At 40.0% G+C, this 24,190-nt stretch overlaps 2 protein-coding genes across 3 annotated transcripts; one reads left to right on the top strand and one right to left on the bottom strand.

Annotated features, from left to right (window-relative positions):
• Window positions 1-23: 23 nt before the first annotated feature.
• Window positions 24-5,411, bottom strand: LOC120777679 (tectonin beta-propeller repeat-containing protein). The gene is made up of 9 exons (XM_040109145.1): window positions 5,153-5,411; window positions 4,386-4,881; window positions 4,165-4,329; window positions 2,247-4,093; window positions 2,043-2,189; window positions 1,857-1,970; window positions 826-1,793; window positions 448-770; window positions 24-368 (listed from the first exon to the last, which is right to left on the bottom strand). The coding sequence occupies exons 2-9, from the start codon at window positions 4,872-4,874 to the stop codon at window positions 330-332; spliced, it is 4,092 nt and encodes a 1,363-aa protein (XP_039965079.1). The 5' UTR covers window positions 4,875-4,881; window positions 5,153-5,411; the 3' UTR covers window positions 24-329.
• Window positions 5,412-11,700: 6,289 nt separating this feature from the next.
• On the top strand, window positions 11,701-20,478 carry LOC120778839 (homeobox protein 2). Of its 2 annotated transcripts, XM_040110862.1 has the most exons (3): window positions 11,701-12,045; window positions 14,829-15,333; window positions 17,226-20,478. In XM_040110862.1, exons 1-3 carry the CDS (start codon window positions 11,934-11,936, stop codon window positions 20,446-20,448), a joined length of 3,840 nt encoding a protein of 1,279 aa, XP_039966796.1. In that variant the 5' UTR covers window positions 11,701-11,933; the 3' UTR covers window positions 20,449-20,478. The 2 variants fall into 2 exon arrangements, with proteins under 2 accessions (XP_039966796.1, XP_039966795.1); XM_040110861.1 differs by lacking the exons at window positions 11,701-12,045; window positions 14,829-15,333 and adding an exon at window positions 17,008-17,100.
• The last annotated feature ends 3,712 nt before the right edge of the window (window positions 20,479-24,190 follow it).

Here is a 24,190-nt window from a genome sequence, read left to right as displayed (position 1 = left end):
AATCCGAGCTTTTAGTTTATGTTATATAATTAGCATATACTGTATATGTAAGGAAGTACATAAATTTAAATACAAAACAATACTTTAATAAAGCTTAGATTAGAATGAAGCTGCAATGGAATGGTTAAGTTACATATGTATATGTATATAAGCTAGGAAAAAATGCACTCGAATCACTTACAAGCAATATAACTAATAATAATGAATTTTAAGCGAACGTTCCTTTAATTTCTAAGGAACTAATTGAAAAAAATGTCAAAGTAAAGAAAGTATTGGAACACTGAATCTTTGGGAATGGTTACACATTGAAGAAATGACTTTCAAAATTATTAAGAGAAGCTCTCTGCGGATATATGCTGCCATTGGCCCTGAAATAAACGAGGTCAAGAAGTAATAATATTTTCGTACATTCTCTGGTCACGTAGATAATACAAAAACTATACAAACCGGTATGCCCAGATTCCATCCTGCGCCGGCGGGATTCTCTTTTGTAATGCCACATCGTTGGCAAACGACGCCATTGAGTGCAATTGCCCAGACCTCGGCGCCCACTGAAACCGATTTAAAGCCGATGTGGGTTTCCGTATGCGGCGGAATATTCGGCATATTCGGCAAGAACTGCCAATGTGAGCCCTCGGGGAACGTTTTAGTGATCTCTTTGCGCACAGCCAAGCGGTTGTGGTTGTCAAGTGCCCAAATGCCCGCACGCCCCACAGCCACCGTGCGAAATGTTACACCCGAAGGCGCTTCCACCATTTGCCATGCGTCACCTGTGTCGAATATTGATAACACGAACTTTATATGATTTTCAACTTGTTTACATACCCAATGGATTGTGCCTTGTAATGCCATAACGGAAATAAATCATGCCATTCCTTCCGACAGTCCACACTTGCCCAGTCGGCCCCACACTAATTCCAATTAACGGTTGCTCGCTCGGTATATGCTCCCAACTCTCTCCGCGTGGATTTAGCTGCGTCACACCATGTCGGATTAGCACATCGCCATTGGATGCTACTGCCCAAGCGCACACCGGCAAATCTTCCCAATCACCTAAACTATTGGCACTATCCGCATCGTTGTCGAATACTTGCAAAGCGGCATCTAAAATCTTTGAATGACTCAACTCTTGCCATGGGCCGCTACTAGTTAGACGGCACTTCTTCAACCAACGGCGACGACGTACGCAATCAGTGATTTTCTTCTGAGCATGGTATGTGGCTGGAAAGTCGATTGCATATTGCCAGCCTTCTTTATCAGCACCTCCGGGTATATTAAAGTCCACCATCCAATCCGTTATCCATTCACAGTGTGTGGACAAGAGTTTAGTGTGCTCCTTGCTACGCCTTTGGCGACCGCTAGCATCGCTCCACAAGTGCCTATCGGTTGGTAGACTCTTCGTAGTGAAGCCGCTAATGGGGTTCCAGCGTTGATTCTCGTACACATAGTAGGTGTGCGTATCGACCATATTGTTGATTTTTCCAGTGCCTCCCTCAAGCCCTTTCAGAAACTGGCCACCCCAACCACCGTTATACACCCAGGCAGTGTTGTCGCACGAAATACCCCACACAACGCCGGCAGAACATGTAAATACACGCTTTATGTGACCTCCTATTTGCCGCCAATACATCTCTTGCATAGAGATGATCAGCGTGGGGCAACGATAGACGATGTTAAAGAGCTTTACACGCCCACTAACGTAGAGACAGGTGACGGCGGCCGGATCTGTACGGTATTTGTAGTCGGCGAAGTGGGTGTTGTTCACAAACAACTGGTAATGTTTCTCCAAAACTCTGCATACAAAAATGTAGTATGTAGAGAAAGACAAAGAAAAGTTTATAACCGTATAAGCTTACTTGACGCGTAGCGTGAATGTGGCGCCGGGCGCGAACACCATGTTGTCATTGCGTATTTCATCCAGCCATTCGGAGTCGTTCATACTGTTGAGCACTATGGTGCGCTCATTGAATCTAAAAGCCGTGGAAATAAATTAAAAATTGCGACTGCACACACCTATACATGACATAATGAATGTGCCTTACCTTGGATTTATGTGCATTGCAATCACACGGAATTTTTCCACCTTAGGACGCGTCTTTATGTTTGGATGACACTGCAAATCGAAACGTATTTGATCAGCATCATCGTAGACACAACCAGATATCTCCAGTTCCGTGCCAAAAGGCATGCTGAAAAAAAAAAACAAGTAAATAATGATTTAGAAAAAAAACTGGAAGTGCACCGACCCATTGGAGAGTGTGTTGTAGTAAGGCGTTTCCATTGTATTTACATCGAATTTCTGCACATAGCAATTGCGCTCCTTGTCCAGCTGGTTCGCCTTCATATTGAGCGGATCGAAAACAAAAACTTCTCCAAGTTCGCTGGTGATCCAAATGGCATTGTTCGCCGGTTTGCCCAGCACCTCATTGATCTGACAGCAAACCGAACTGAGGTGAGAAAGCCAATCCTCCATTTCGGCGTCACTAGAGAATTGCAACTTGATCGGTGAACAGTTGGCTGGTAGGCGTGGTGCATGCAAGGCAATACGCGGTGCACTTGGCTCACTGCAGCACTGCACGCACGTGATGTTGGCGAGCGAAAATTGGATTTTTGTAGTGACTCCATCGGGATTGAGCACTGTGAAGGTACCCGAATCGGAATCGGTGCTGGTGTTGCCTGCATCTGCACTAGCACTAGCGCCGGTTGCACCACTTACCCATTCCAACTCTATTAAACAGTCTTCAAATTCACCACCGGGACGTTGATAACGTGCTTCAGCCGATTTAATCCATGAAGTTAATTCGACGGCTTTCTCGTATTTTTCTGGATGTTTCAATTTTTTCAACAACTCCTTTTGTTTTTGCAGTTTCTCAATAATATCCTTGCGCCATGTGGCATCCACGTCCACTTTTCCATTGGCGGACGCTTGTTCATTGAACCAGTTTGGCGCATTTGTTGGGTCGACACACACAGCGCCGGCTGCCACACAACTCCACATCACCTCGCATTCGGTCCAAAACTGTGAGCCAGCATGATCTTCATCCTCGCCTAGAAATGCATCTGAACCATGATGTGTTGAATCTGATTCGAATACCGCTGAATCGCTTTCAGGGTGCGCCTCAGTGCCGACAATTGAGCCAACGCTACGCACTGGCGACCACGCACGTGGATTCTTGAGCTGCGTTTCAAAGTGTTTTCCTGATATTTCGGTCACCACCTCTGTTGCGGGTGCACTGCATGCATGGGTGGCATGTTCACGCATCGCTGAGGTACGCTTCTTGTGGCGCTCATTTAAATTTAAGCTACCGATATTGGGTGGTGAATCGGTTGAGTATTTCCAAATGTCACCTTTGAGTCGCGCCTGTGCAGCTGCCGGTCCTGCTGTGCTACTATTCGTGGAGGCCGGACTGGCCGGCATATTTTCAATTGGTGCACATGTCTCCACTACACCTTTCTCCTTGTCCTTGCTATAAAGATTTGAAAAACTCTGATGTTTTGAACCAGGTGTGGAACCGCTGCCACTACGGCGAGACACAATCGACATTGAGCTGGAAGTGCGACTTATCTGCATGGAACACTGTATTTGGCGCCATTGCTTGCCGGTCGGATCGGAAGCAGACACACCTGAGCGAAAGTATAGTGCACGATCCGCTGAACCGACGGCGAAAACTTGATCATTAGGCGCCACCGAGATTGAAGATATATTGACAATCAACTCCACCCAGCCGCTGCCGATAGCGGCGTCTTCGCTTATGCCAGCTGCCTCGCCTTTCACGCCACGTCGGAACCATACGTGACTGTCGTTAGTTACACACCAAACAGAGTCGGTACCCACAGACACCTGAGTGATTTTTAGATTACCTGCAGCATCGTTGCTGCTGACTGGTGGTTTAACGTCCAACCAAGCTTCGCCAGAAAGATTTTCGCGTGTAACTCCGGTACGAACAATGGCACGTCCATTGTAGAGCACAGCCCATACGAGACCCGTCGGCCCGACACTTATTTGCGCCAGTTCACAACCCGGAGGTGTGTTTATAGCATTCCATCGGAGACCCTCCGGAGCTGAAGTGTTGACACCCGTGCGAAACATTGCCTGATTGAACCAAAACGTAAAAAAAGTTATTTGTAGAATTTTTAAAATCACAAGGGGTAAATTAAACATACCCTTCCATGCGCTGTAATAGCCCACACAATCATTGTGCCCGATGCGGCGTTTGGCACGTTTGTTCCGCCTACAGATACATCGATGAAGGGCTCTTGTGTGGGATCTTTATGTAATGGCGCTACCGCACACCAACTATTTAGGGCACTATAACGTCGGAAACGTACCTAAAAACGAATACTTTTAGTAACAAAATTATCAGCCTTTCATTTCATCAACTCACCCATTTCCTCCGTCGCACATATGAGTTCCATGAATTCTTCACCGAGTATGTAGCAGGAAAATCTAACGCATATGTCCAACCTTCTTCGTTCAACTGTTGACCATCCATATCCAGATCCAAATGCCATTCCCCATCCCATTGCCAGGCCATTGATGGCAATCTTATCTTGTCAATATTACGTTCTACGCTGCCATCAACTGAAGAATACTTGTAGCGATCGGTAGGTAATAGCTTTTTTGAGAATCCTTCAATAGGAAGCCAACGTTCATTTTCGTAGGACTCCTCTTTGACGCGTATTGGCACATCCAAGCCATACACATATACATACACCTGTCGATCTCCGCCAATAGCCCAAACAAAGTGCGGTACTGCAGCGATCTTCTTAAACTCCAAACCCAGATAGGGAAATTCACGCCACGCCGCTGAATTTGTTGACAGCGTGTAGACACGACCTTCGCTATTGGTGGCGAATAGCAAGGAGCTGGGCATGTTGACGCTAAATGATAATTTATATTAATATTTATGTACATATGTACAAAAATTTCAATAGATCTGGTTTCAACTGAGAATCAAATTTCTGCGAATAATCAAACAAAGCGATTATTTAACGAATAGAATGCGCAACGCGTGTCCTCTGTTTGGTACAAAATCGATGCAACGTTGTTATAGACATCGCGACTTTTCTAAACACAAAATTTTTTCACTGGTGCACTTACTTTTGTAGTGACACCAACATTCAAAGGAAACATAACGTTGTCTTTTCTTACCTCCTTTTAAATATATTATTTTATCCAAAAATATATTCTTTGTCCCAGCGATTTCGGGGAACTGCAAACAATAAATTATTTACTTTGGCTTCACAACTAATTTCGCATTTTTCCACTGTTCTTTTAATAACTTTTCAAATAATTAGTAATTAATCAAGCACTTGCAATTGCAGCTCCTTTTAATTTTTGGGTCCACTTTAAAGTGATTCACAGTCTCCGGTTCCCAACGTCGAAAATTTGCAATAATTGCATACTCCTTTGTACCGATTTCGCGTTTGACCAGCTGATAGGACTGTTGTTTACATTTTACGAAGAATGTGAGAGGGAAAAACCAAAACTGAAAGAGGCAATGTTGCATTTAAGGAATAGTGAAAGCACAACTTTTTAAAAACACTCCATTTATTTATCGATTATTTCTGCAATATCTAATCAGTCGAAATCGTTATGAGGTTATGACGACATTGGTAATTCAATTACTAGCGACACTGCGCGGTTACTTCCATATTTTTTTTCAAGACCTGGCAGTTTAAATGGCATATACTTTTACTACTTAATTTTTTTTTTTTTTCAAAATCATTCATTGAATTAAGATTTCTTACGTGGACGTCATGTCCTTTAATATGTATGAATGTTTGTAAATATATCTATGATACTTGTAGTGAGGCAAAGGTCAAAGTTATTGAAACACACGTTTGTTGTATTTCCGCAATCGATTACCGGGAGTCGGAGGGGGAGTCCATATACATAATGACATGGTCAAAACCGAGTTCAATATCCTTTAGCGCAAACAAATTAAATGCCGATTTGTATCATAAAAAAACAATCAATAAAAATTCGGTATGCAACAAATGGTTACGAAGAAAGGATGGGGAGGAGTGTAAGTGACTTTAACTAATGAAGGTAAAGCAGTCAGTATGTACAAACAGATGTGATTGAGTGATTCATGCTAGTGGATTTTTGATGTTGACAAAAAGTGACCCAAGCTTTAGCCCTAAACACATCAAGGGAATTTTAAAGTTTTTCGTCGTTTGAATGGATAATAAATACATTGAATTAAATGGGGGTCCTTTATAAGTAGGGATCGACCTTAGGTTGCAGTTCAAACCCCTATAAAGTATATATACAAATAATCAGCGTGATGAGCCGAATTGTTTTAGCCATGTCTGTCTATCTAACCGTCTGTCCTTCCGTTCGTCTGTCCGTCCGTCCGTCTGTCGCTGCTCATTTGTCGGTACCGCCGATATCGGACCACTATAGCATTTTGGAATAAAGGGGTTATATGGAAAGCTTCTTCTTTTGACGAGATGACTTCACAAAGTTTGGCATGGGTTATTGGCTAAGGCAATGGTGCGATCTCCAAAGAAATTGTGCTGCCATACAAACTTTTGTATTTGTGAAGTCTATTATAGCTTCGGTGCACCCAAAGTTAACATTTTTTCCTTTTTTTCAAAACTATTCTATAATTTTTGCCAAACACTGCACTTTCTGGCTTTGCTGAACATACTCAGGTCATAACACATGTCAGTCAAGAAATATTACTTTAAGTGTGAAATAAATAATATGTGGACAAACTCGAAACTCTTGAAGCAGGAAAAAAGTTAAATTCCAGCAACGCTTTCATCGAAAAGCTTATTTAGTTGAGCAACGGCAACGCAACAATAGCTAACTGTTGGCTGGAAAATCCGAATACACACTCATCCCACTTAGCTGTGCGTGTTGATTGCTCTCCGGCGTTGCGTTAGCCCTTGCTTGGCACTTGATGCGTTTTGCGACACAAAAGAAGCATGTCTAAACATATTCGTGTGAATGTGTGTACATCTCCCCAAAACGGTTTTTACCGGCGTGAACTATTAGCTGGCACATATGTATGTACCGTTGTTGCAACAGTCTCAAGTGTTTCTCGGCTTTTCATGTTCCCCAACTGACCTTCAAGGTCGGTCATTATAGCTTAGCTGGTGTTGTATTTGAAGCAAACTACCGTAACATAAGTCATCAACGGTTGTGGGCTATTTTAAGATCCTTTGTTGAATGCACTTAAATTTAATGTACCTTTGTTTTGCCAGCTCAAAAGTGAGTGAATTTAAGAATACAAGAATAGTTATGCTTCGTGTGCTCTCTTAGGATATATGTACTTGTATACAGAGTATGTAAGTGGTTAAAAGCGCCAGAATTGAAAACTGAGAAGATCTCTGCATGGTTTGGAGTTTGGATAACGAAGTAGGAAGCATGTCGGAAGCAAATATTGGAAGTATGGGTTCTTCGCCGAGCAGTTCCTTTTTTACTGTGCTGTGCCGTGTCCATCCTGGTACGGTCTGAAGAAACCCTTTCCAAATCATTTCTGCGAAGGTCGATGCAGAGAGATAAGTGGTTAGTCAAAGGAATGAGCAGGGGTTTTCAGAAGGTTAGGGTTTCTTTATGAACAGACCCCACGATGTTGCAAGCAATGAACTAAACGCGGCTACAGCTTCTCATCCTCACTCATTCACCTTTTCTTTCATCGAATTAAAATGTACAACAAAACAATTTGTTGCTCTTTATTTGGCTTTTACTTTCTCTAATTTTGTTGGGAACAAAATGGTGCGCAATCAAAACACAAGCTCTTAACTAAAACTTCATTTCCGCAACAACAAGAAATGCAAAGTAAATTGTTTGCAACAAAAGCTTTCGCTAAATTGACAGCGGGGCGCTTGAATCGGTTTCACCGAAGTGACAGAAATAGACACCGGCAATTTAACCGGCAAACGTACACAGCAGCAATTAGCTCTCCATATACACACATACATATATGAGTTTAAATGTGTGTGTGTGTGTGTGTGTGGAATGAGTTAAGAGGTGAGTTTCCGCTTTGCTCAGTTTTTCTCTGCGTGAATCGAAGTTTCATGTCATAAATAGCCGTGTTGTCCGCAATCAAATTGGCATGCTTACTGTAAGTAGTTGTTGTGAACGACGTCCGACTGCACACACACACATACATACATATATCCTGAGGACTGTTAAGGGGCACTTACCATTGCCAACGTCATTGCCGCACAAGCGGTGCACAGGTTCTTGAATAATTTGCTGTTGTTGCTATTTTTATTTTCTTTGTTGCTGCTGCAGTGCTTTGTTGTTGTTCCACCTTGAAAACGGCCATTCAACTTGCCGCTGAAAAAGACTGCCACAGTTATTATTTCACCGTTGTTTTTCGGGTCCTTAGAAGGGGCGCTGAGTGTTTGGCCGCCCCCGAAAACATTGCAGGGGCCGAAGCGAGTGATTGGCGTGAATGTAATGATGTGTTTGCGACCACTTGGTGGGCGTTTCGCCGTTACTCGCAAATTGTACACAACGGTGAAGTAGAAACAAAAATCAAGTGTAACCCTTGCGTGGCGAGTGCCAAACATTATTCTCTTGGCGGCTTTGCGACAAGGGGGGCTGCACTGGCAGCAGTGTTGTGACTTGCCTAAATTTTCATAGATAAGCATTGGAGACCCTCATTTGCTTATGTGACTTCTTAATAGTGCCAATTTTCCAACTGCAAGGCTGTAAGCGTGAGCTGTACGTGTGTGGGTGTGTAAACTTAAGATTGACATTGAAGGTTTTCAATTAATGGGCCTCTCTCACTTATGTGAGTTTTATTTTTGCAACTCTCTTTTGAAAAATTTGGTAGTGGATTGCTTTCCTATTTAATGACTTTGCCATTTTTTCAATAAATAATGAGCTCCTGACCTCGACAACTTACGCACCAAAATGTGAGCTGAACTCAACGCAGGTAAGAGGCAGAAGTCTGCATCTCCTCGGCGAACCTTTTGACTCTTTTTGAAATGTAAAGGACATGGTAGTCGGTTCCACAGTCGTATGTAGAGAGAGCGCTCTAAAATTGTCTGGAGGATGTTTCGCATATGGGCTTCGTAATACCGAAGGAATTGCGCATGAACAACGGGTTTAAGAGTAGTGAAAAGAAGAAAGTATTGATGACGAAAATTTCTTATAAATTCAATGTAAGTTCAACGGTAGTTTTGATATCAAAAGAAGCTGAATCTTAGCCTATGAAAAACAGTAGCACTTCGTAGCAAGCAGTGAGATGAGATGGAAGTCAGTAAAGAATTAAAATTCCACCGATCAATTAATTAAATGGATATTTTCCTGTTTCGACTCCAGAGCTTTGGTTGTCGGGAATTTCATCGCTTTACTTGTAAATACTTGAAATGTGAAAATGTCGGTCTCCGTAAACGCTGAACTGATTTACGAAGTTAGACTCGGAAACAGTTTTAGTAATAAACTGTAAACCTCCATACTCTCTGCCCGAAATACTGACTGTTTGAGAATTTTTTTGGAGAGTTCAAGGCTGGTTTGTCTGAGCCTTCGAGTATATGAATGTATGAGTATATGAATAAGGACAGTAAATATGTGCGGGTTGATAAGAGCACTTAACAAATAACGGAAAATGCAAAAATATGTACATTTATATTTTTGGGACCTCTTAAATCACACCACCGACAGTATTACTGCCGTCAGAATTGCTACTTAAAACGAAAAGAAACATTAATCTCAACCTTTGCGTGCTGAAAGCGAATAAAATATTATTAGTCTGAGCATAATAAATTTATTCGGATTTTAATAAAAGTAAAACAACTCTTCCCTGCTAAAAATATGAACTCATTTCTAAATTTTGATGTTTTCGACACATTCGTTTGATGGATTATTATGCCTGGCTAAACCAAAAACACGTGAAAAATGTGTAGCAAAATTCCGAGACACGCCATAAAATCCATTTTTAGTTGCGCTTTCGCTGTGAGTCGACATTTGGCGGCGCTGTAATTTCGCTCGCCTTCCAACGTGCCACAGCCGAATGTTCAACACGTTGTTAGACGCCACAAGCGGCCTGTGCGGCTCTCAACGCAAATAAATAAAATTCCAACCTCACTATACTCCGTTGGGGTTGTTCGTAATCGATGTGGAGTCGCACATGGAAGCAAACAGAATGACCGAACAGAAAACAACAATAACGGTAAAATGGAATCATCAGAAAAGACACGTGTTGGCCAGTTGCATTATAGGAATGGAATTTGTAGAAATATTTTCATTGGTTGTTCTATTGTGCTTTCATTTTTAATATACTATAATATTGTGGGCAAAAAATAGTAAGACATTTTAATTTAAATTTCGGAAGGGTCAGTAGAAATCATTTTGGCCTAAGGAAAGTAAAAGCACGATTGGTTCCAAAATCACCCAATTTTTATAGAAAAACTGCGATGCGTTAACGCTTTTCGACTACCAGGATGTCATGAAACTCATTCTTACTGGCGATGAGTCTTGGTTTTATGTTTAAGAACCGGTAACAAACGATCAATTGGGCGAATATCGTGGCAAAAGTGTGCCGAAGCCGAAAAAACCACGTCAAAGCAGGTCCAATATCAAAGTTATGTTGACAGTTTTCTTCAATTATCGAGGTGTGGTGCTACTGTCAACAATGAATACTTTTTAAGTGTTATGCGTCGTTTGCGCGAAACTATTCGTTAAAAGAGGTCGGAATTATGATCTGTTAACCCTCGCATTATAATAAAACCTTAACCAACATTTGAACTTCAGAAAGCATCTTCATTGATCAAGTCTAGTCTATCTACTTTATTGAAAAAAGTATTTCCAAGAACTCCACACTCCAACAAAAAATATTTTAATGGTATCAAAAAGCTTCGAGGTTTCGTTATTCAAGCTAATGCAGTGGACGAAGACGTTATATTGAATTAGCGATGCTTACCGAAGGACGCTACCAACAACCATCACAGGTTCAATGCAGATAATTATTAATTATAATGTCGAATTTGCCAGCGTATAACTAAATGAATATATGTATCTTCCTATTTACCGTAGAATGTCAGAAAGATAAGTGAAGCCGTTGAGGAAGGAACTTCAATCGTCCAACAAAGCTATCTCAATTATGTATTTATATCTATAGTATAAAAAATCCAACTTAATGTAATATTATCTCATCTCTGGCTGATCGGAGCGAAGAATAGATCCTTCATGTTCTATGCGGTCGTTAATGTTAATCCTGCCTTGAATTCTGGTCAAACTCACCTAATCCCACTCGATAAGCATTCAATTACTCCGTGGCTAATATGTAAGTTCTCACATAACGCGTTTATGACCTCATCAAGGGGTGAAACTTCTCACGTTGCACGTGCCACACGGCATTTATAAATTTACTATAATAATACATATTTTGCTCGAGCTTAGGAAAATGCGTGTTTGTGTGGAAGAAGTGCCGCACCGTAGCCAACCAAATGCCAATTAAACTGCGCCAAGCCAACTCACAAAGCTACAAATTATTCAAGCGCACCTAGGCGAGTGGGCGACCGTGCGACCAACTATTCAACAAGGCGTACGTACGCCTAATCTATTGCGCCATATGAAATTTAAATACCTATTCTTCACCCAACTCCGTTTTCGCTCTTCCGCTGGCAGCCGAAGTGGCGGTTGTGGTTGGCCAACTGAATTGACCAACTAATTATTTGTGTGCTGGGAAACGCGCGATTTAGTCGATTCCGTGACCACCTGAAGGAGCAGACGTGAACTATTTCATTGTCGTCCGAGGCGCGTTTGAATTTTCATTAAGTTAAAGGCATTCTACCAACTGCAAATGTGTTGGTACTCCAAAAGAAAATTTAGATAATCGACTTAAAAAGATAGATAGATTAAATAAAAATAAAATAAACGAACTGTGATTTCAATAAAACAAACTAAAATAAAATTCTAATTATAAGATTTTCCTTAATTCTACTGTAAAAAAAAAATAAAAAAAATGGGTTGCGCCAGCAGTACCCCGATGATTGCCACAGCTGGGAGTGATATGTTGAAAGCAGCGACACATGCTGCCTCCGATGCAGCCAAGGGAGCTGAGCATGCAGTGGAAGGTAGATTTCTTCTTTGCATTGGAACTTTGGACAATGAGTGCAAGAAAATGCTTAAAACAAAAACAGGAATAATTGGATATGTGGATAGTCTGAATAAAGTGACGAGTAATTCAAAAATAATGCTAAACAAAGAAGTGCGTAATAAAGATTTGAAAACGTTCAAACCGAAAATGTGTACTGCTAAATAGGAGAATATTGCTTGAAAATTTGACGAAAAACTCATGAATAATCAATGCAGTATACGACGGACCAAGAGTTGTAGGTCGATATTTTCCGGCCTCTTTTTATGAATAGTTTCGCGCAAACGACGCATAACACTTAAAAAGTATTCTTTGTTGACAGTTTGGCCTGTCGGTAGAAATTTATCGATAATCGAAGAAAACTATCTACATAACTTTGATTTTTGACCTGCTTTGGCGTAGTTTTTTCGGCTTCGGTTCACCTTTGCCACGATATTCGGCCGATCGTTTGTTTCCGGGTCGTAAGCAAAGATCCAAGACTAGTACTAATAAGTTTCATGACATCCTGGTAGTCGGAAAGCATTGTTACACAGACGTTAATGCGATGTTTGTTTAGTGATTTTGGAACCAATCATGCTTTCACTTTTCTGAGGTCTAAATGATCTTTCAAAATGGTTTTCACTGATTCTTCTTACGATGTCAGTAAGATCTCTGACTGTTAATTGATTCTCAAGTACCAATTCTCTTCTTTATTTACGTGTTGATTATCAGTTGATGTTGATGGCCGTCCTGAACGTGGTTCGTCATCAACGTGTTCTCGATCCTCTTTGAATAATTTGCACCAATCAGAAACACTTGCTTATGACAAACAATTATCACCGAAGGTCTTTTCCAACATTCTAAACGTTTTGGTTCTAGAAATTTCGCACAAAAAATTTAATGGAACTTCTCTTTTGAATAATTTCACTCATCGTAAAAACTACTGAACTACTCAGAAAGACAAGCAAATACCAAACACTAGTGATTATTTTGATCTTTTATTATCTACTATCAGTACCAAGTCATACAAACCTAGAAAAAAATATTTCACGGAATGGGTATTTGTGCGAAATTTAAATTAAGAACTCTTACTAGGACTGGATTCGTTCTTAGATAACGAACAAGTAGCTGGTCAGGTGTCTCCGAGCACCTGGAGAGTTAGGGCAAACATTTTCACGCGACGTGTTTTTGTGAGTGGTTCAAGCTGAAAAAGCAGCGTTTGTTAGAGCAAAAGTACGCGATTAAGTGCTGTGTGAAACTCGGCAAATCTGCGACAGAGACGTTTGATACGAGACGTTTGACCTTTTTGGAGGGCCGGGAAGAGGTCGTTGATGAAGATCGGAAGAATGCTCATTGTTTTTCCTGGATTGGTAATATACGGGCATGTCTTCAATTATGAATCAGTAGCACCCGCGTCAACGACCATGTAATTATTACTATTTGTGTGTAGAAATTATGTGACATAGTGCAAATTTTTACATATTTCGAAGTTACGACTTCAAAACTAAGGTGGTGATAGTGATAATAATGCCTCCTGAGGCCACCTTGGGCTGATGGTTAAAGCTGTGCAATACGTACGTATTTATACGTCTATAAAGACCATATAACGTTTTAAATTATGGCACAATATTTACTTAATTGAGTAAGGGTCGTTCTTTCGCGGCTCAAGTTGGCGTCAATTGCAAATACCAAGTTCAAGGGAATATTACTACATTTGTTAATTAGGCGAACATTCCCTTCCAGCGAGAGATAATAACAGATTTGACAAGTATTAGTTTTGTTCTTCGATAGAGGGCTGAAAATCGTCACTTCGAAATGGTCGACATTTTCAAGTATCTTGGAATAGCTTCAGCATCAAAGAGTTAAAAAGGTCACTTAATTCCACATAACCTTTAATACCGTGAACAATTATAGTTCGACATTTATTTCATTTCGTTTTTTGAATAATTGTTTCTACAAATATTAATTTAACCACAAAAATGAAGACGCCTCCACGGAGATATCGACGTAGTGCAATGAATGAAATCTATTGCCTCCACTCATTGTGACATTTATTGAAAATAAAATGAGGTGACTCAGTTTTAAAGGTTCCGAAGTAATGAGAAGAAATAGTAACTAACCTCTCTTTGATTATGTAGAATGAGTAAAAAAAAGTGATTTGGACATTGGCTCTCTTTCGTGGAATCAAACGGTCAAATGTACTAATAATCTAATAATAATGAATACGAAGTTCATAAACATAGAGAAGTACAAATTTAGAAAAAAGTGAAAAATTCCATTATTCATGGGCGACAGGCAGCAGCGGTCGCTTGAATATGCGCAAGCAAATGCGGGATGTGTAACCGCGCTCGCGTGACTGGTAGTCGGTAAACTGCTTGTAAATGGTCAAATATTTATGCCGTCGAAAAGGCTAATATTATGATGGAACAATGGCGATGGCAGGGAGATGCTTGGCTAGGGCGTAGGGATCTTCAGGTGGCACTTGTCTGCACGCGAGACTGCTGTTGCAACGACGCTGGCAGGGGTGCATAATAGCTGATTAAGCCACTCGTATAATTGATTACTCGGCTGGTGCGTGCGTTAAATTTCATTGCAAAAAATGAGGGAAAACAAAAGCATAAAGCAATGAGTAAACGGGAAATTCGCAATAATAATAATGGTTAGAAGCATGCTTGCACTCGTTCGACGAAACCGTTATATTGCACACAGGCAAACATATGACATATGTGAGTGCATATATGAAATTGAAAACTGAAAACTTTTCTCTTTTCTCCACCACCACAGAGGTAACCGAAACCGTTGGCAAAACACTGGAGAACGCCAAGGAGACGGTTGGCACCGCCGTCACAGGTATCGCGCACGATCTGGGCAATGTCTTCACCGAGAAGTCAGGCGAATTGGACACAGCGAAAAACCAACTCTTGGAACGACTGCATTTGGGTGGCGCCACTAAGGCTCTGGAGCATGCAAATGAGTCGGCGGCCAATCATTTGGACACGACAGCTTTGGAGATGGCCGCACGCGCACCCACACCGCCGCCCGATTTGGATAGTTTGAAGACATCAACACCCGAACCAGAAATAGAACGTGCATTGGCCAATTCGCACGAGGATATGCCGCCAACACCGAAACCGACAATTGCCGAGCTGGAAAAGTTAACAGCGGAAGTGAAGCAGACGACACAGACAACAACTGCGTTGGCGGCGACCGTCACCAATGGCGTTGCCGAGGCTAAAGAGTCGGCGGAGCTGACAACTGGAACAACTGCGGCCACTGAACCGGCCGTGGAGTGAGTAGGCGTCCATTTCATTTGTAACTTTATAAGAGTTTTGGTTTTGTGTTGAAGTTCAGCCGTTGTTGGAGTTTATGGTTTATTGTTTGTTTATTGTAAATGGGTTGGTTGACATTTTAAGTTGATTAAAGTGTTTTTGTTGGCAGTAAATACTCTTTAGTTTTAATGTTTTCGTTTTGTTAAATGTACTTAGCAAATCTGTGTGTAGTTGTTTTTATAGTTTTATTTTTAAATGAGCATATGTTGAGAACTTATGTTTAGATATACTTATCTCACGAGGTTCCAGGCTTTCCTAAGTATTTAATTAAGGGCTACTTCATAAATAGCCTAACAATTTTCAGGAAGCTTCTCTCGCTTTATGCGTAATTCAGTTTCAAGTGAAATCCTTCTGGCCTAGGGGGAAACGTAAAAGGTCGTCTGAACTATTTGCTTTTTTCAAAGCCAATCTCGCCGCCGTTTTGGATTTTCTGTGTAGACACTGTCCAAGTGGAGCTCACACGCGGTGCATATTTTTTCTTGCCGTTTTTGCCAATACTTTGTAAAAGAAAGCTTCTTTCTCTTCTACTACCCAGCTTTTGTCGTATTAAGATTTAAATATCTTGGTAGACACATCATCGGCGTACCAAGCGAAGTGGCGCGTATTGATATTAAGCGCCTTAAGCTTTAAATGCTTCGTCGTTCTATTTGGAGTATTTTCCGGGTTTTTTTGGACCAACGCTCACAGCCGTCCAAGTGAGATCCAACGCAATATTTGTCGCGAGGATTAATCATGCTTTTTCTTTACCGGCTTAGAAAACGCTTACGCGGTTATAGTCGAGTTAACAACAGCGCGCCAGTCGTTTCTTCTTTTCGCAAGGTGGCGCCAATTGGAGATTCCAAGCGATGCCAGGTCCTTTTCCACCTGGTCCTTCCAACGGAGTGAAGGTCTTCCTCTTCCTCTGCTTACCCTGGAGAGATTAAGCCTAATCTAATCAGTGGATAATGAATTTTTTAGAATCCTTTTGAAATGTGAGAAAAAAATTAATCTTCTCTTTTAATAAAATTATTATTAAATTCCCTCCAAGTGGATTCTTAATATGAAAATGTAACGTATTTTTCCTACGAAGTATGTTTCAATGTATGTGGTTTTGATGGTGATTTAACCTCAATTTAAATGTTGATCGTTTTTTCATATAGACAAAAAAGACTCATCATATAGACTTAAAGACTTCCTGACTTGAGGTCCCTGAAAGCACTGTTCCGCTTTGCCTCATAAATTATATGAATAACTTTTCGCTTTATTTGATTCCAATTAATTTTATTCTCTTTTATTGTAGTCAGTTTTGTAGAATTATGTAAATTGTAAATATATAATAAAATACCGTTAACATTCAAGCACCAACATTTCTTAGTGTTAAACACATAAATAAATAAATATTAGTAATAACTTTGGAGTGCAGAATATAAAGTAAATTAGCCAAGCCATTTATACGTAATTTAATTGTAGTTCAATGTTGACAATGCCTTTACATACTTACCTCTCTACTATACATACGTATATACTACTTACTCGAGTACATATCAATAAAGTGTTATTTTTCGATACTATTTCAACTCTGAATGTAAATATTTGCCTTTTCATTTACAATTACATTTACATTTCGATGGATTTCTTTTCCGATTTATCTATTACTTACGTATGCACTCGTATACGTCAAATAACTGCTTACGAACCGTAAACGAGCAACGCAAAGTTTTGTAAAACCGCAACAAACCCTGTAAAAAGTACGTAGTGATTTTGAGATACTCACACTTGCACACTTATGAAGGAATGCCAACTAAAATGGATGATTATTTTCTGCTTCTTCTTCTTTTCTTCCCTCTTTTCCTTTCATACGCTCTCTTCACAGCATGGTTGCCCTGCTGGCGGCGGAGAAACGGCCGGGCACCACCGAGTGGGAGAAGCACGCCGATCATCTGTCGAAAACCCGCAAAATGAATGAATTCAAAGGTGGCGGAAAATTTCGACGCTTTGGGCCACCAACGCAACCGGCGAACTATCCTACTAAACCTATAGAAAATCTGAGGCGAACGCTGCTGGAGGACGACAGCTGTTACAGTGACGCTTATTATAATAGTAACAGCAGTCCGCAGCATTCGACGGCGTCCGATAGTCCGAGGTTACGACGTGCACGCTTACCCACAAATGGCGTACTTGCTGCGAACGCTAAGCGTATGCAGCGCGAGTTCGCTACTTTTGTTAGTAACCGGCGTAATGTAACTAGCGCATTACGTCATACGGTTTCACCCGCCATTAGTCGTCACTTCGATTATAATCCACAACGTCCGCGTATCAGTTCACCTACACCTTCGGTTATTGGTTATACACGTTCTGGCTACTCAACGCCTGTTATTATGCATCCTGAAATATTGCCCAATCAACGTAGTGCCAGTTGGAAAAGAGGTGCTTCGAGTTTCCGTTTGCATTCGCCTCCATCACATATGGGGCGGGTGCTACCGCGTGTTATTGCACCGTTAGATCCACAGTTGGCTGCAAATGTCATCTCGCAGTCGAAGCTAAAGTCAACGAAAGCTTTTGCGTCGCTGAGAGGTGAGACGAATGGACGATCAAGAATATTCGGACAAACACGCTCCGGTTCACCCGTGAATAGAAGAGTATTCGCGAGAAGATCAGGTTCGCCTCCTGCGAGTAAGGGTCGCGTTCCATATGTCAGATCTGGTTCGCCGGAAAGAATAAAAGCGCTTATACAGGATAAGGTGGAGAGAAAAAATAAAGTAAAACCCTTAACGGAAACTCCGACTAAAATCAGATTAGAGCGGAAAGCCAGTGTAAAAGGAAGTAAAGAGATTGATACAAAAGAGCTGCCTACAAATGGATTTTCATTAGCGAAGGCGCTATCGCCCATTAAAATGGCCGCAGAGACGCATTCGTTGCCACATTTGAAAAGTGACGAAAAAAGCACAACATTTGTGGCACATTCCCTGATGGAGGTTGTTGAGCAAGCTGTTGAACGTTCAAAAAATGGTGGAGATACCTCAGATGCGAAGGATGGTAAGGAAAATGCACAGAATGGAGAAACGTTGAAGATCAAGAAGGAGACACCTGTTAAGCACGAAAGACAGAAAGAAACACCTGCAAAGTCACCAAAGACAAAAGAGAAAAACGGCGGAAAGAAAAGTCTCAACGGGAAGAGTGTAAATATTACTGAAAACGAAAAATCACCAAACAAAGAGCATATTAAGAGAGGAAATAAGTCCAATATGTGGCTTGAAAATAAGGATACTTCGAACACGAACACAGGCTCCAGTCGTGGTAAGAAACCGGTCCCTAGTCTTGTGCGGCGAAGCTCAAAGAGCAGTTCAACTTTCGATGCCAACAAGCTTACTATTCAACCCTCTCCTTCGAGACAGAAGAGTAGGAGTCCAAAAAATACAGAAAAAGATACCCAAATTGAAAATTTAGCTATTGGTGGTCGTTTCAGTATGAGTCCAAATAAAAAAACTTCGGCTCATCATGAGAAATCACATATTTTGTGGGAAAATACCAGTCCCGGACGAAAAGATCTATCAAGTAGCCGCAGTCGTACGTTAGAAAGCAACTTAAACACAAAAGAGGGTTCTACTCAAAGTCTTGGAAAAGTAGATCACACTAGTCCAAATTCAAAACGAAGAGACTATGGGGGAAATAGTCTTACAGAAAATCGGTCTCCCATCAATAATAGAGTAAGGGTAAATAGTTCACGTGGAAATCATATTACTCAGGAGTCAAAAACAGTCAACAATAATGACCGCTATTCCAACAAAAATAATTGGAACAGTTCCAGCAGAAGAAATAGTAAAGTGGAATATACAAATATTAGTAACAGGTTTGAATATAATGCAACCCTGAGTTCTTTACCGAGGGAAAAAAATCGAAGCCCCAGAAAATATAACACTCCGAGCCTCTACCACGAAAAAAAGGGTCCGGAAGAAGTGGAGAAAAATAATTATATTTCGCAAATAAACGGGGAGGCGAATAATCCGGTGAAAAATGCACCCGGCGACGAATCTCTTCGAGGTACACAATTTAACCTTAATTTTGCCAATAAGGGATACCATGATGAGCAGAGTTCTCTAATTTCTAAAGAAAATTTAAATAATATTGAAAATATCAAATATCGCTCAGAAGGTATAAATGGCCCACAACGGGAAGTTCACATAAACACACCTATAATCAGTAGGAATAGTCCATTAGCCAAACCAATAAATAGCCACGAACGGAACAATAATGAACACAAGTCAAATCACTTAACAAATCAAATTCACAATCTAAAAAAAACTCTTCAAGCGATTGACAATCTCAGCACAAATCAAACGAATAATGAAGAAAATATACGAAATAAAGAAACTCCAACGCACCCATCTACAAACAGTCCAATAAAACAAATAAAGGATATCACTTTGTATTCTCCGAGTCATAACTCGCACAATAGTTCGCCTTCGAAATCGTCAAAGTCTTCCAGCAGCATTGTCATACGCACGAATCTTTCTACACCCGAAACCGAAGACTGCGATGAGGAGGTCCTGAATCGTCAATTATCGCAAGAACTTGAACAACTCAAACACTACGACAGCGAAACACGAGACGAACGGAACTTCTTGCGACACGCTAGCATAGAGGAAGATTCACAAACCGATTTGGAAGAATATTCTCCTATCGATCATGAGGAGAGTTCTCGCACCGATTACGAAGAAGCGCTACACACCGACGCTGACGTGAGCTCACATACAGATGTTGATAATAATTCAGCTGCCTCGACGAGCACTGAAGATCTAATTAATACACTATCTCCACAAACTGCCTACCTCAATTTGGGTCGGAGCGCTACAACGCTGCCGCTAAAACCCAAAACTTCTATACTCAAACCACCGTCATCTCTTTTTCACAGCCCGTCACATACTAGTTCATCCTACCGACGATATTCGTCGTCGTATGAAAGTGATCAGTTGGAGAAAGTGCTCTTTATCGGCGAGCTTAGCTCAGTGGCGCGTAGTCGGTCAGCGCATGTGCTGAGCCCTGCCGTAAAGATCGATCGCTGTGATGTGTGCCACAACAATTATGTGATAAAGTAGCTAAACTGTAACAAAAGCCTTGACCTAAATGAAGAGATGTATTTAACTAATAAAAAGTGTTCATTTTTAAATTCAACCATTCTAGATATTGTGTTTCCGTGGTTTCCTTGCACTGAATTTAGCAGAGCTTTGACTACTGTTTCATAATTTTGTGGGTTCACCTATAGATTTTATGTATCAATACGTTTGTAAGATCCTAGACTGTTGTGTCTTTGTAGTGCTATTTTACGTGGCGTGTCCCAAACCCAGCGCGGAACCTGGGGAGGGGATGTTTCGCCTCATCACTTTAGCTCGTCTTCAAACGGATGGTTTTTGGCTACCCAGAGGATACTTGAGTATGTAAAAGAATCGTTTCTGGCCGCTCCCAAGGGAATGCTGCTCAGAGAACTTTTCTCAATTGCGTGAACTTCAATACATGGCTCAATCCTCCTAGTTTTCGAGAGAAATGTTCTGCAGAAGATTTATGATCCTTTGCGCATTGGCAACGGAATACCGCAGTCGATAAAATGACGAGCTGTACGAGATGTACGACGACATTGATATAGTTCAGTGAATTAAAAGACAGCGGCTACGCTGGCTAGGTCATGTCGTCCGAATGCACGAAAATCCTCCAGCTCTGAAAGTACTCGACGTAGTACCCGCCGGCGGAAGCTGAGGAAGAGGAAGACCTCCACTCCGTTAGAGAGATCAGGTGGAGAAGGACCAGGCTGCACTTGGTATCTGGACTTGGCACCAAAAGAAGGAACGACTTGCGCGCTGAAGAAGTTTGTAAGATGATTGAAGTTGAAGTAGAACAATGCCACCGAAGCGATATTTCGACAAATGTATAAATGTTATACAGATAAACTTTTACATTTCAGACCTTGAGGGTTCGAAACTTAACTAGGCAAACGATTGTGTGCACTCGCTACCGATTAGTTCGTTTTTAGCGAGTTCACGAGAAGTTAAAATATTTTTTGCGTATTCAAAGTTGTCAATAAAAAAACTTGTTCAAATTCTTGTTTAATATATTTTTATTTTGTTTTTATTTGGCATGTGATTAAATACACAAATTACACAATTTAAATTGCTTTTCCAATAATTTAGACTAATTTGTTGCTTATACGAAATGTACACATTTATAAAATACACACAAATACATACATTCAATAATTTTTTAAAGTAAAGTATATTATTGTGAGTGCTTTGCTTTTATTAAATTTTTGTTTAAGTTTTTTTCTTTCTTTTTGTTAATTTTCTATAATGAATACAAAGTAGTTCTTCATAAGTACATTGCTTGTGTTATTTGCTTTCAATTATTTGCAAAATTTTTGTTTTTACTTTTTGTTGTTGTTTTTTAAACTTACATTGTACAGTTTATCCGTGTAATTAGGCAACAATTCACATGAACGAGAAACACCTGTGGAATGGAGTGCTTCGAAAACGCTAGTTTCGAAAAAAACACACTTACAGTTACGTATGCACACACATATACTAAGTATGTGTTAATCACCAGAACGAAATATCAACGCTTCAATGTTTCGCTTGACATTCGCCGTTACTAACATTGAGATATATATTTGTATGGAAATCACAATTATAGTAAATAAATGTACAAATACTTTTGTGATGCAGTGTGATGTTTGGAGATTTGTTTTCTGAAAATACAATTTTCAAAATTTTCGTGGCTTTTTTTCGTAAATGTAAATTTTGAATATCATTCATTTGATTTTCGAGATTTCATGGAAGTATTTTGATTTTTATTTTTATTTATTTATTGACAAATTTAAGAATAGAAAAATAAAACTTTAGACATAGTAATTGCCTCATTTCCTTTTATGAAATAGTAGTCAAAGGAATGATTTAGTGATGAGAAAAGAACAAATCAAGCTTGTTTTGTGTCGTCACATTGTGATATGTTTTTAAACTTATATATCCGACGCCAGAAATATAAGCATATAGTATAACACAGCTCTACGAAAACAATTTTTTTTCCTTGGATAGCCTAGCAAATTTTGATGCTTTTAATCGTCCAGATTACGATTTTGTTCTGAAAAATCTGGAATAATTGTATGCTCTTGTTTTTAAAATAATTGCATTTCTGATATTTTGCTAATTGTAGGCTTGCTGGTAATATAAATTCAGTTTTCTAGTCATGATTAGGTGTTTGCGCCTCCTTTTTGTAGAAATTTTCAGAGAGTCTAAAGGTTTTACTAAAGATCAAACGTGGAGATATTTAGAATTACAGGCCTGTTTTATTCCAAGAAAATTTCGCTTTCATTTCAAAAGGAATCCGCATGAATCACTCAGAAACAATAATGCCGCCAAATACCCAAATGTGTGGAAAGGGTGAAAGATCTATACAAAAGTTATTTTTTCAAAATGAACTCAGTGATATAATACGTGATCAAGTTGGGAAGGATAAAGCAATTTGTCAAAGCGTTGGACTTTGAAGGTTAATGTGACATTGGTAGAAAATTTCCGAATTTAGTATGAAAAACATGAATATGTACTGATACTACAAAATTACTTTTCTGGAAAGTGAATCGCTGAAAAATTCTGTGTTGATAGTCAAAAATTTCCAGGTAAATTTTGAAGAAATTGTGCAAACTATGCTGGCAAACTGACAAACTCTAGTATCAACTTAGACTATCTCCGTAATCATTTGGATCAATTTTCGGCTAATTTTAAAAATTATAGTGAGGAAGGAGGGACGGAGGTTCAACCAGGTTCTAAAAGTGATAGAGGTTGGTATCAGGGTTGCTGAGATCGTCAAATAATTGAAAATGTTAAAAGAAAGACACGTTTTATAAAATATAATACACTTACAGAACAAATCTTACGAAACAATTGCTTGTTTCATGAACTGTGATATGTATATATCCAAAATCGATCTTTCATCTACGGCAACAAAATCACTGTAGATTTGTAGTTTTATAAATAAGAAAAATATAAAAAATTACCCTGCGCTATGTGTAACATTTAGCGAAATTCTCTCTACACTTTTTGGAAAAAATAGCCAATGGTTCTTTTAGAACGCTTCAGTCCAAGTAACTAAACAAGCTGCTCTTTTGTCAGTTAGAATAATCAGTTACGTCAGTAAGATTAATATGTATTACCTATCAATTTCGGACCTTCATCACATGTACAGCGGTTAAGAACCCGAACGCAACCAATACAGTTCGAAGAATTAGATTATTCGGTGTCTACGGTTGTTGAGAATACTCTTAGGAAAATAATATATTATTATTTATATAATGCATTTGATAGGATTTTGACAATAATAAAATAATTGACCACTCAGCGGTAAATAAAAAAGTATATATTTATAATATGTAACAACTATTTTTTAAAGTGTACGCCATCATCGCCGGTGAGGACATAACCGTCAATGACGACCATTATAGCGCCATGATACCGACTATTCGATGAATGAAATTGAAGCTCGTGATCTCGGCTACATTTGGTTTCAACACGACGGTGCCACTTCCCACACATCGCATAAATCAATGGTTTTATTGAGAGAACAATTCGGTGAACAGATAATTTCGCGTTTTGGGCCGGTCGATTGGCCACCAAGATCGTGTGATATCACACCGTTAGACTTTTGCTTGTGGGGATATGTAAAGTCTAAAGCCTAAGCAGACAATGCCGCCTTGGAACGAAACGTCACGCATGTCTTTCGTCAGTTACCAGTCGAAATGCTCGAACAAGTCATCGAATATTGAACTCAACGAATGGACCATCTGAGACATTTGAAAGA

The sequence above is a fragment of the Bactrocera tryoni genome, chromosome 5 (assembly GCF_016617805.1).
Source record: "Bactrocera tryoni isolate S06 chromosome 5, CSIRO_BtryS06_freeze2, whole genome shotgun sequence".
NCBI classification, from domain to species: domain Eukaryota; kingdom Metazoa; phylum Arthropoda; class Insecta; order Diptera; family Tephritidae; genus Bactrocera; species Bactrocera tryoni.
This window is presented reverse-complemented; position numbering and strand designations above follow the sequence as displayed.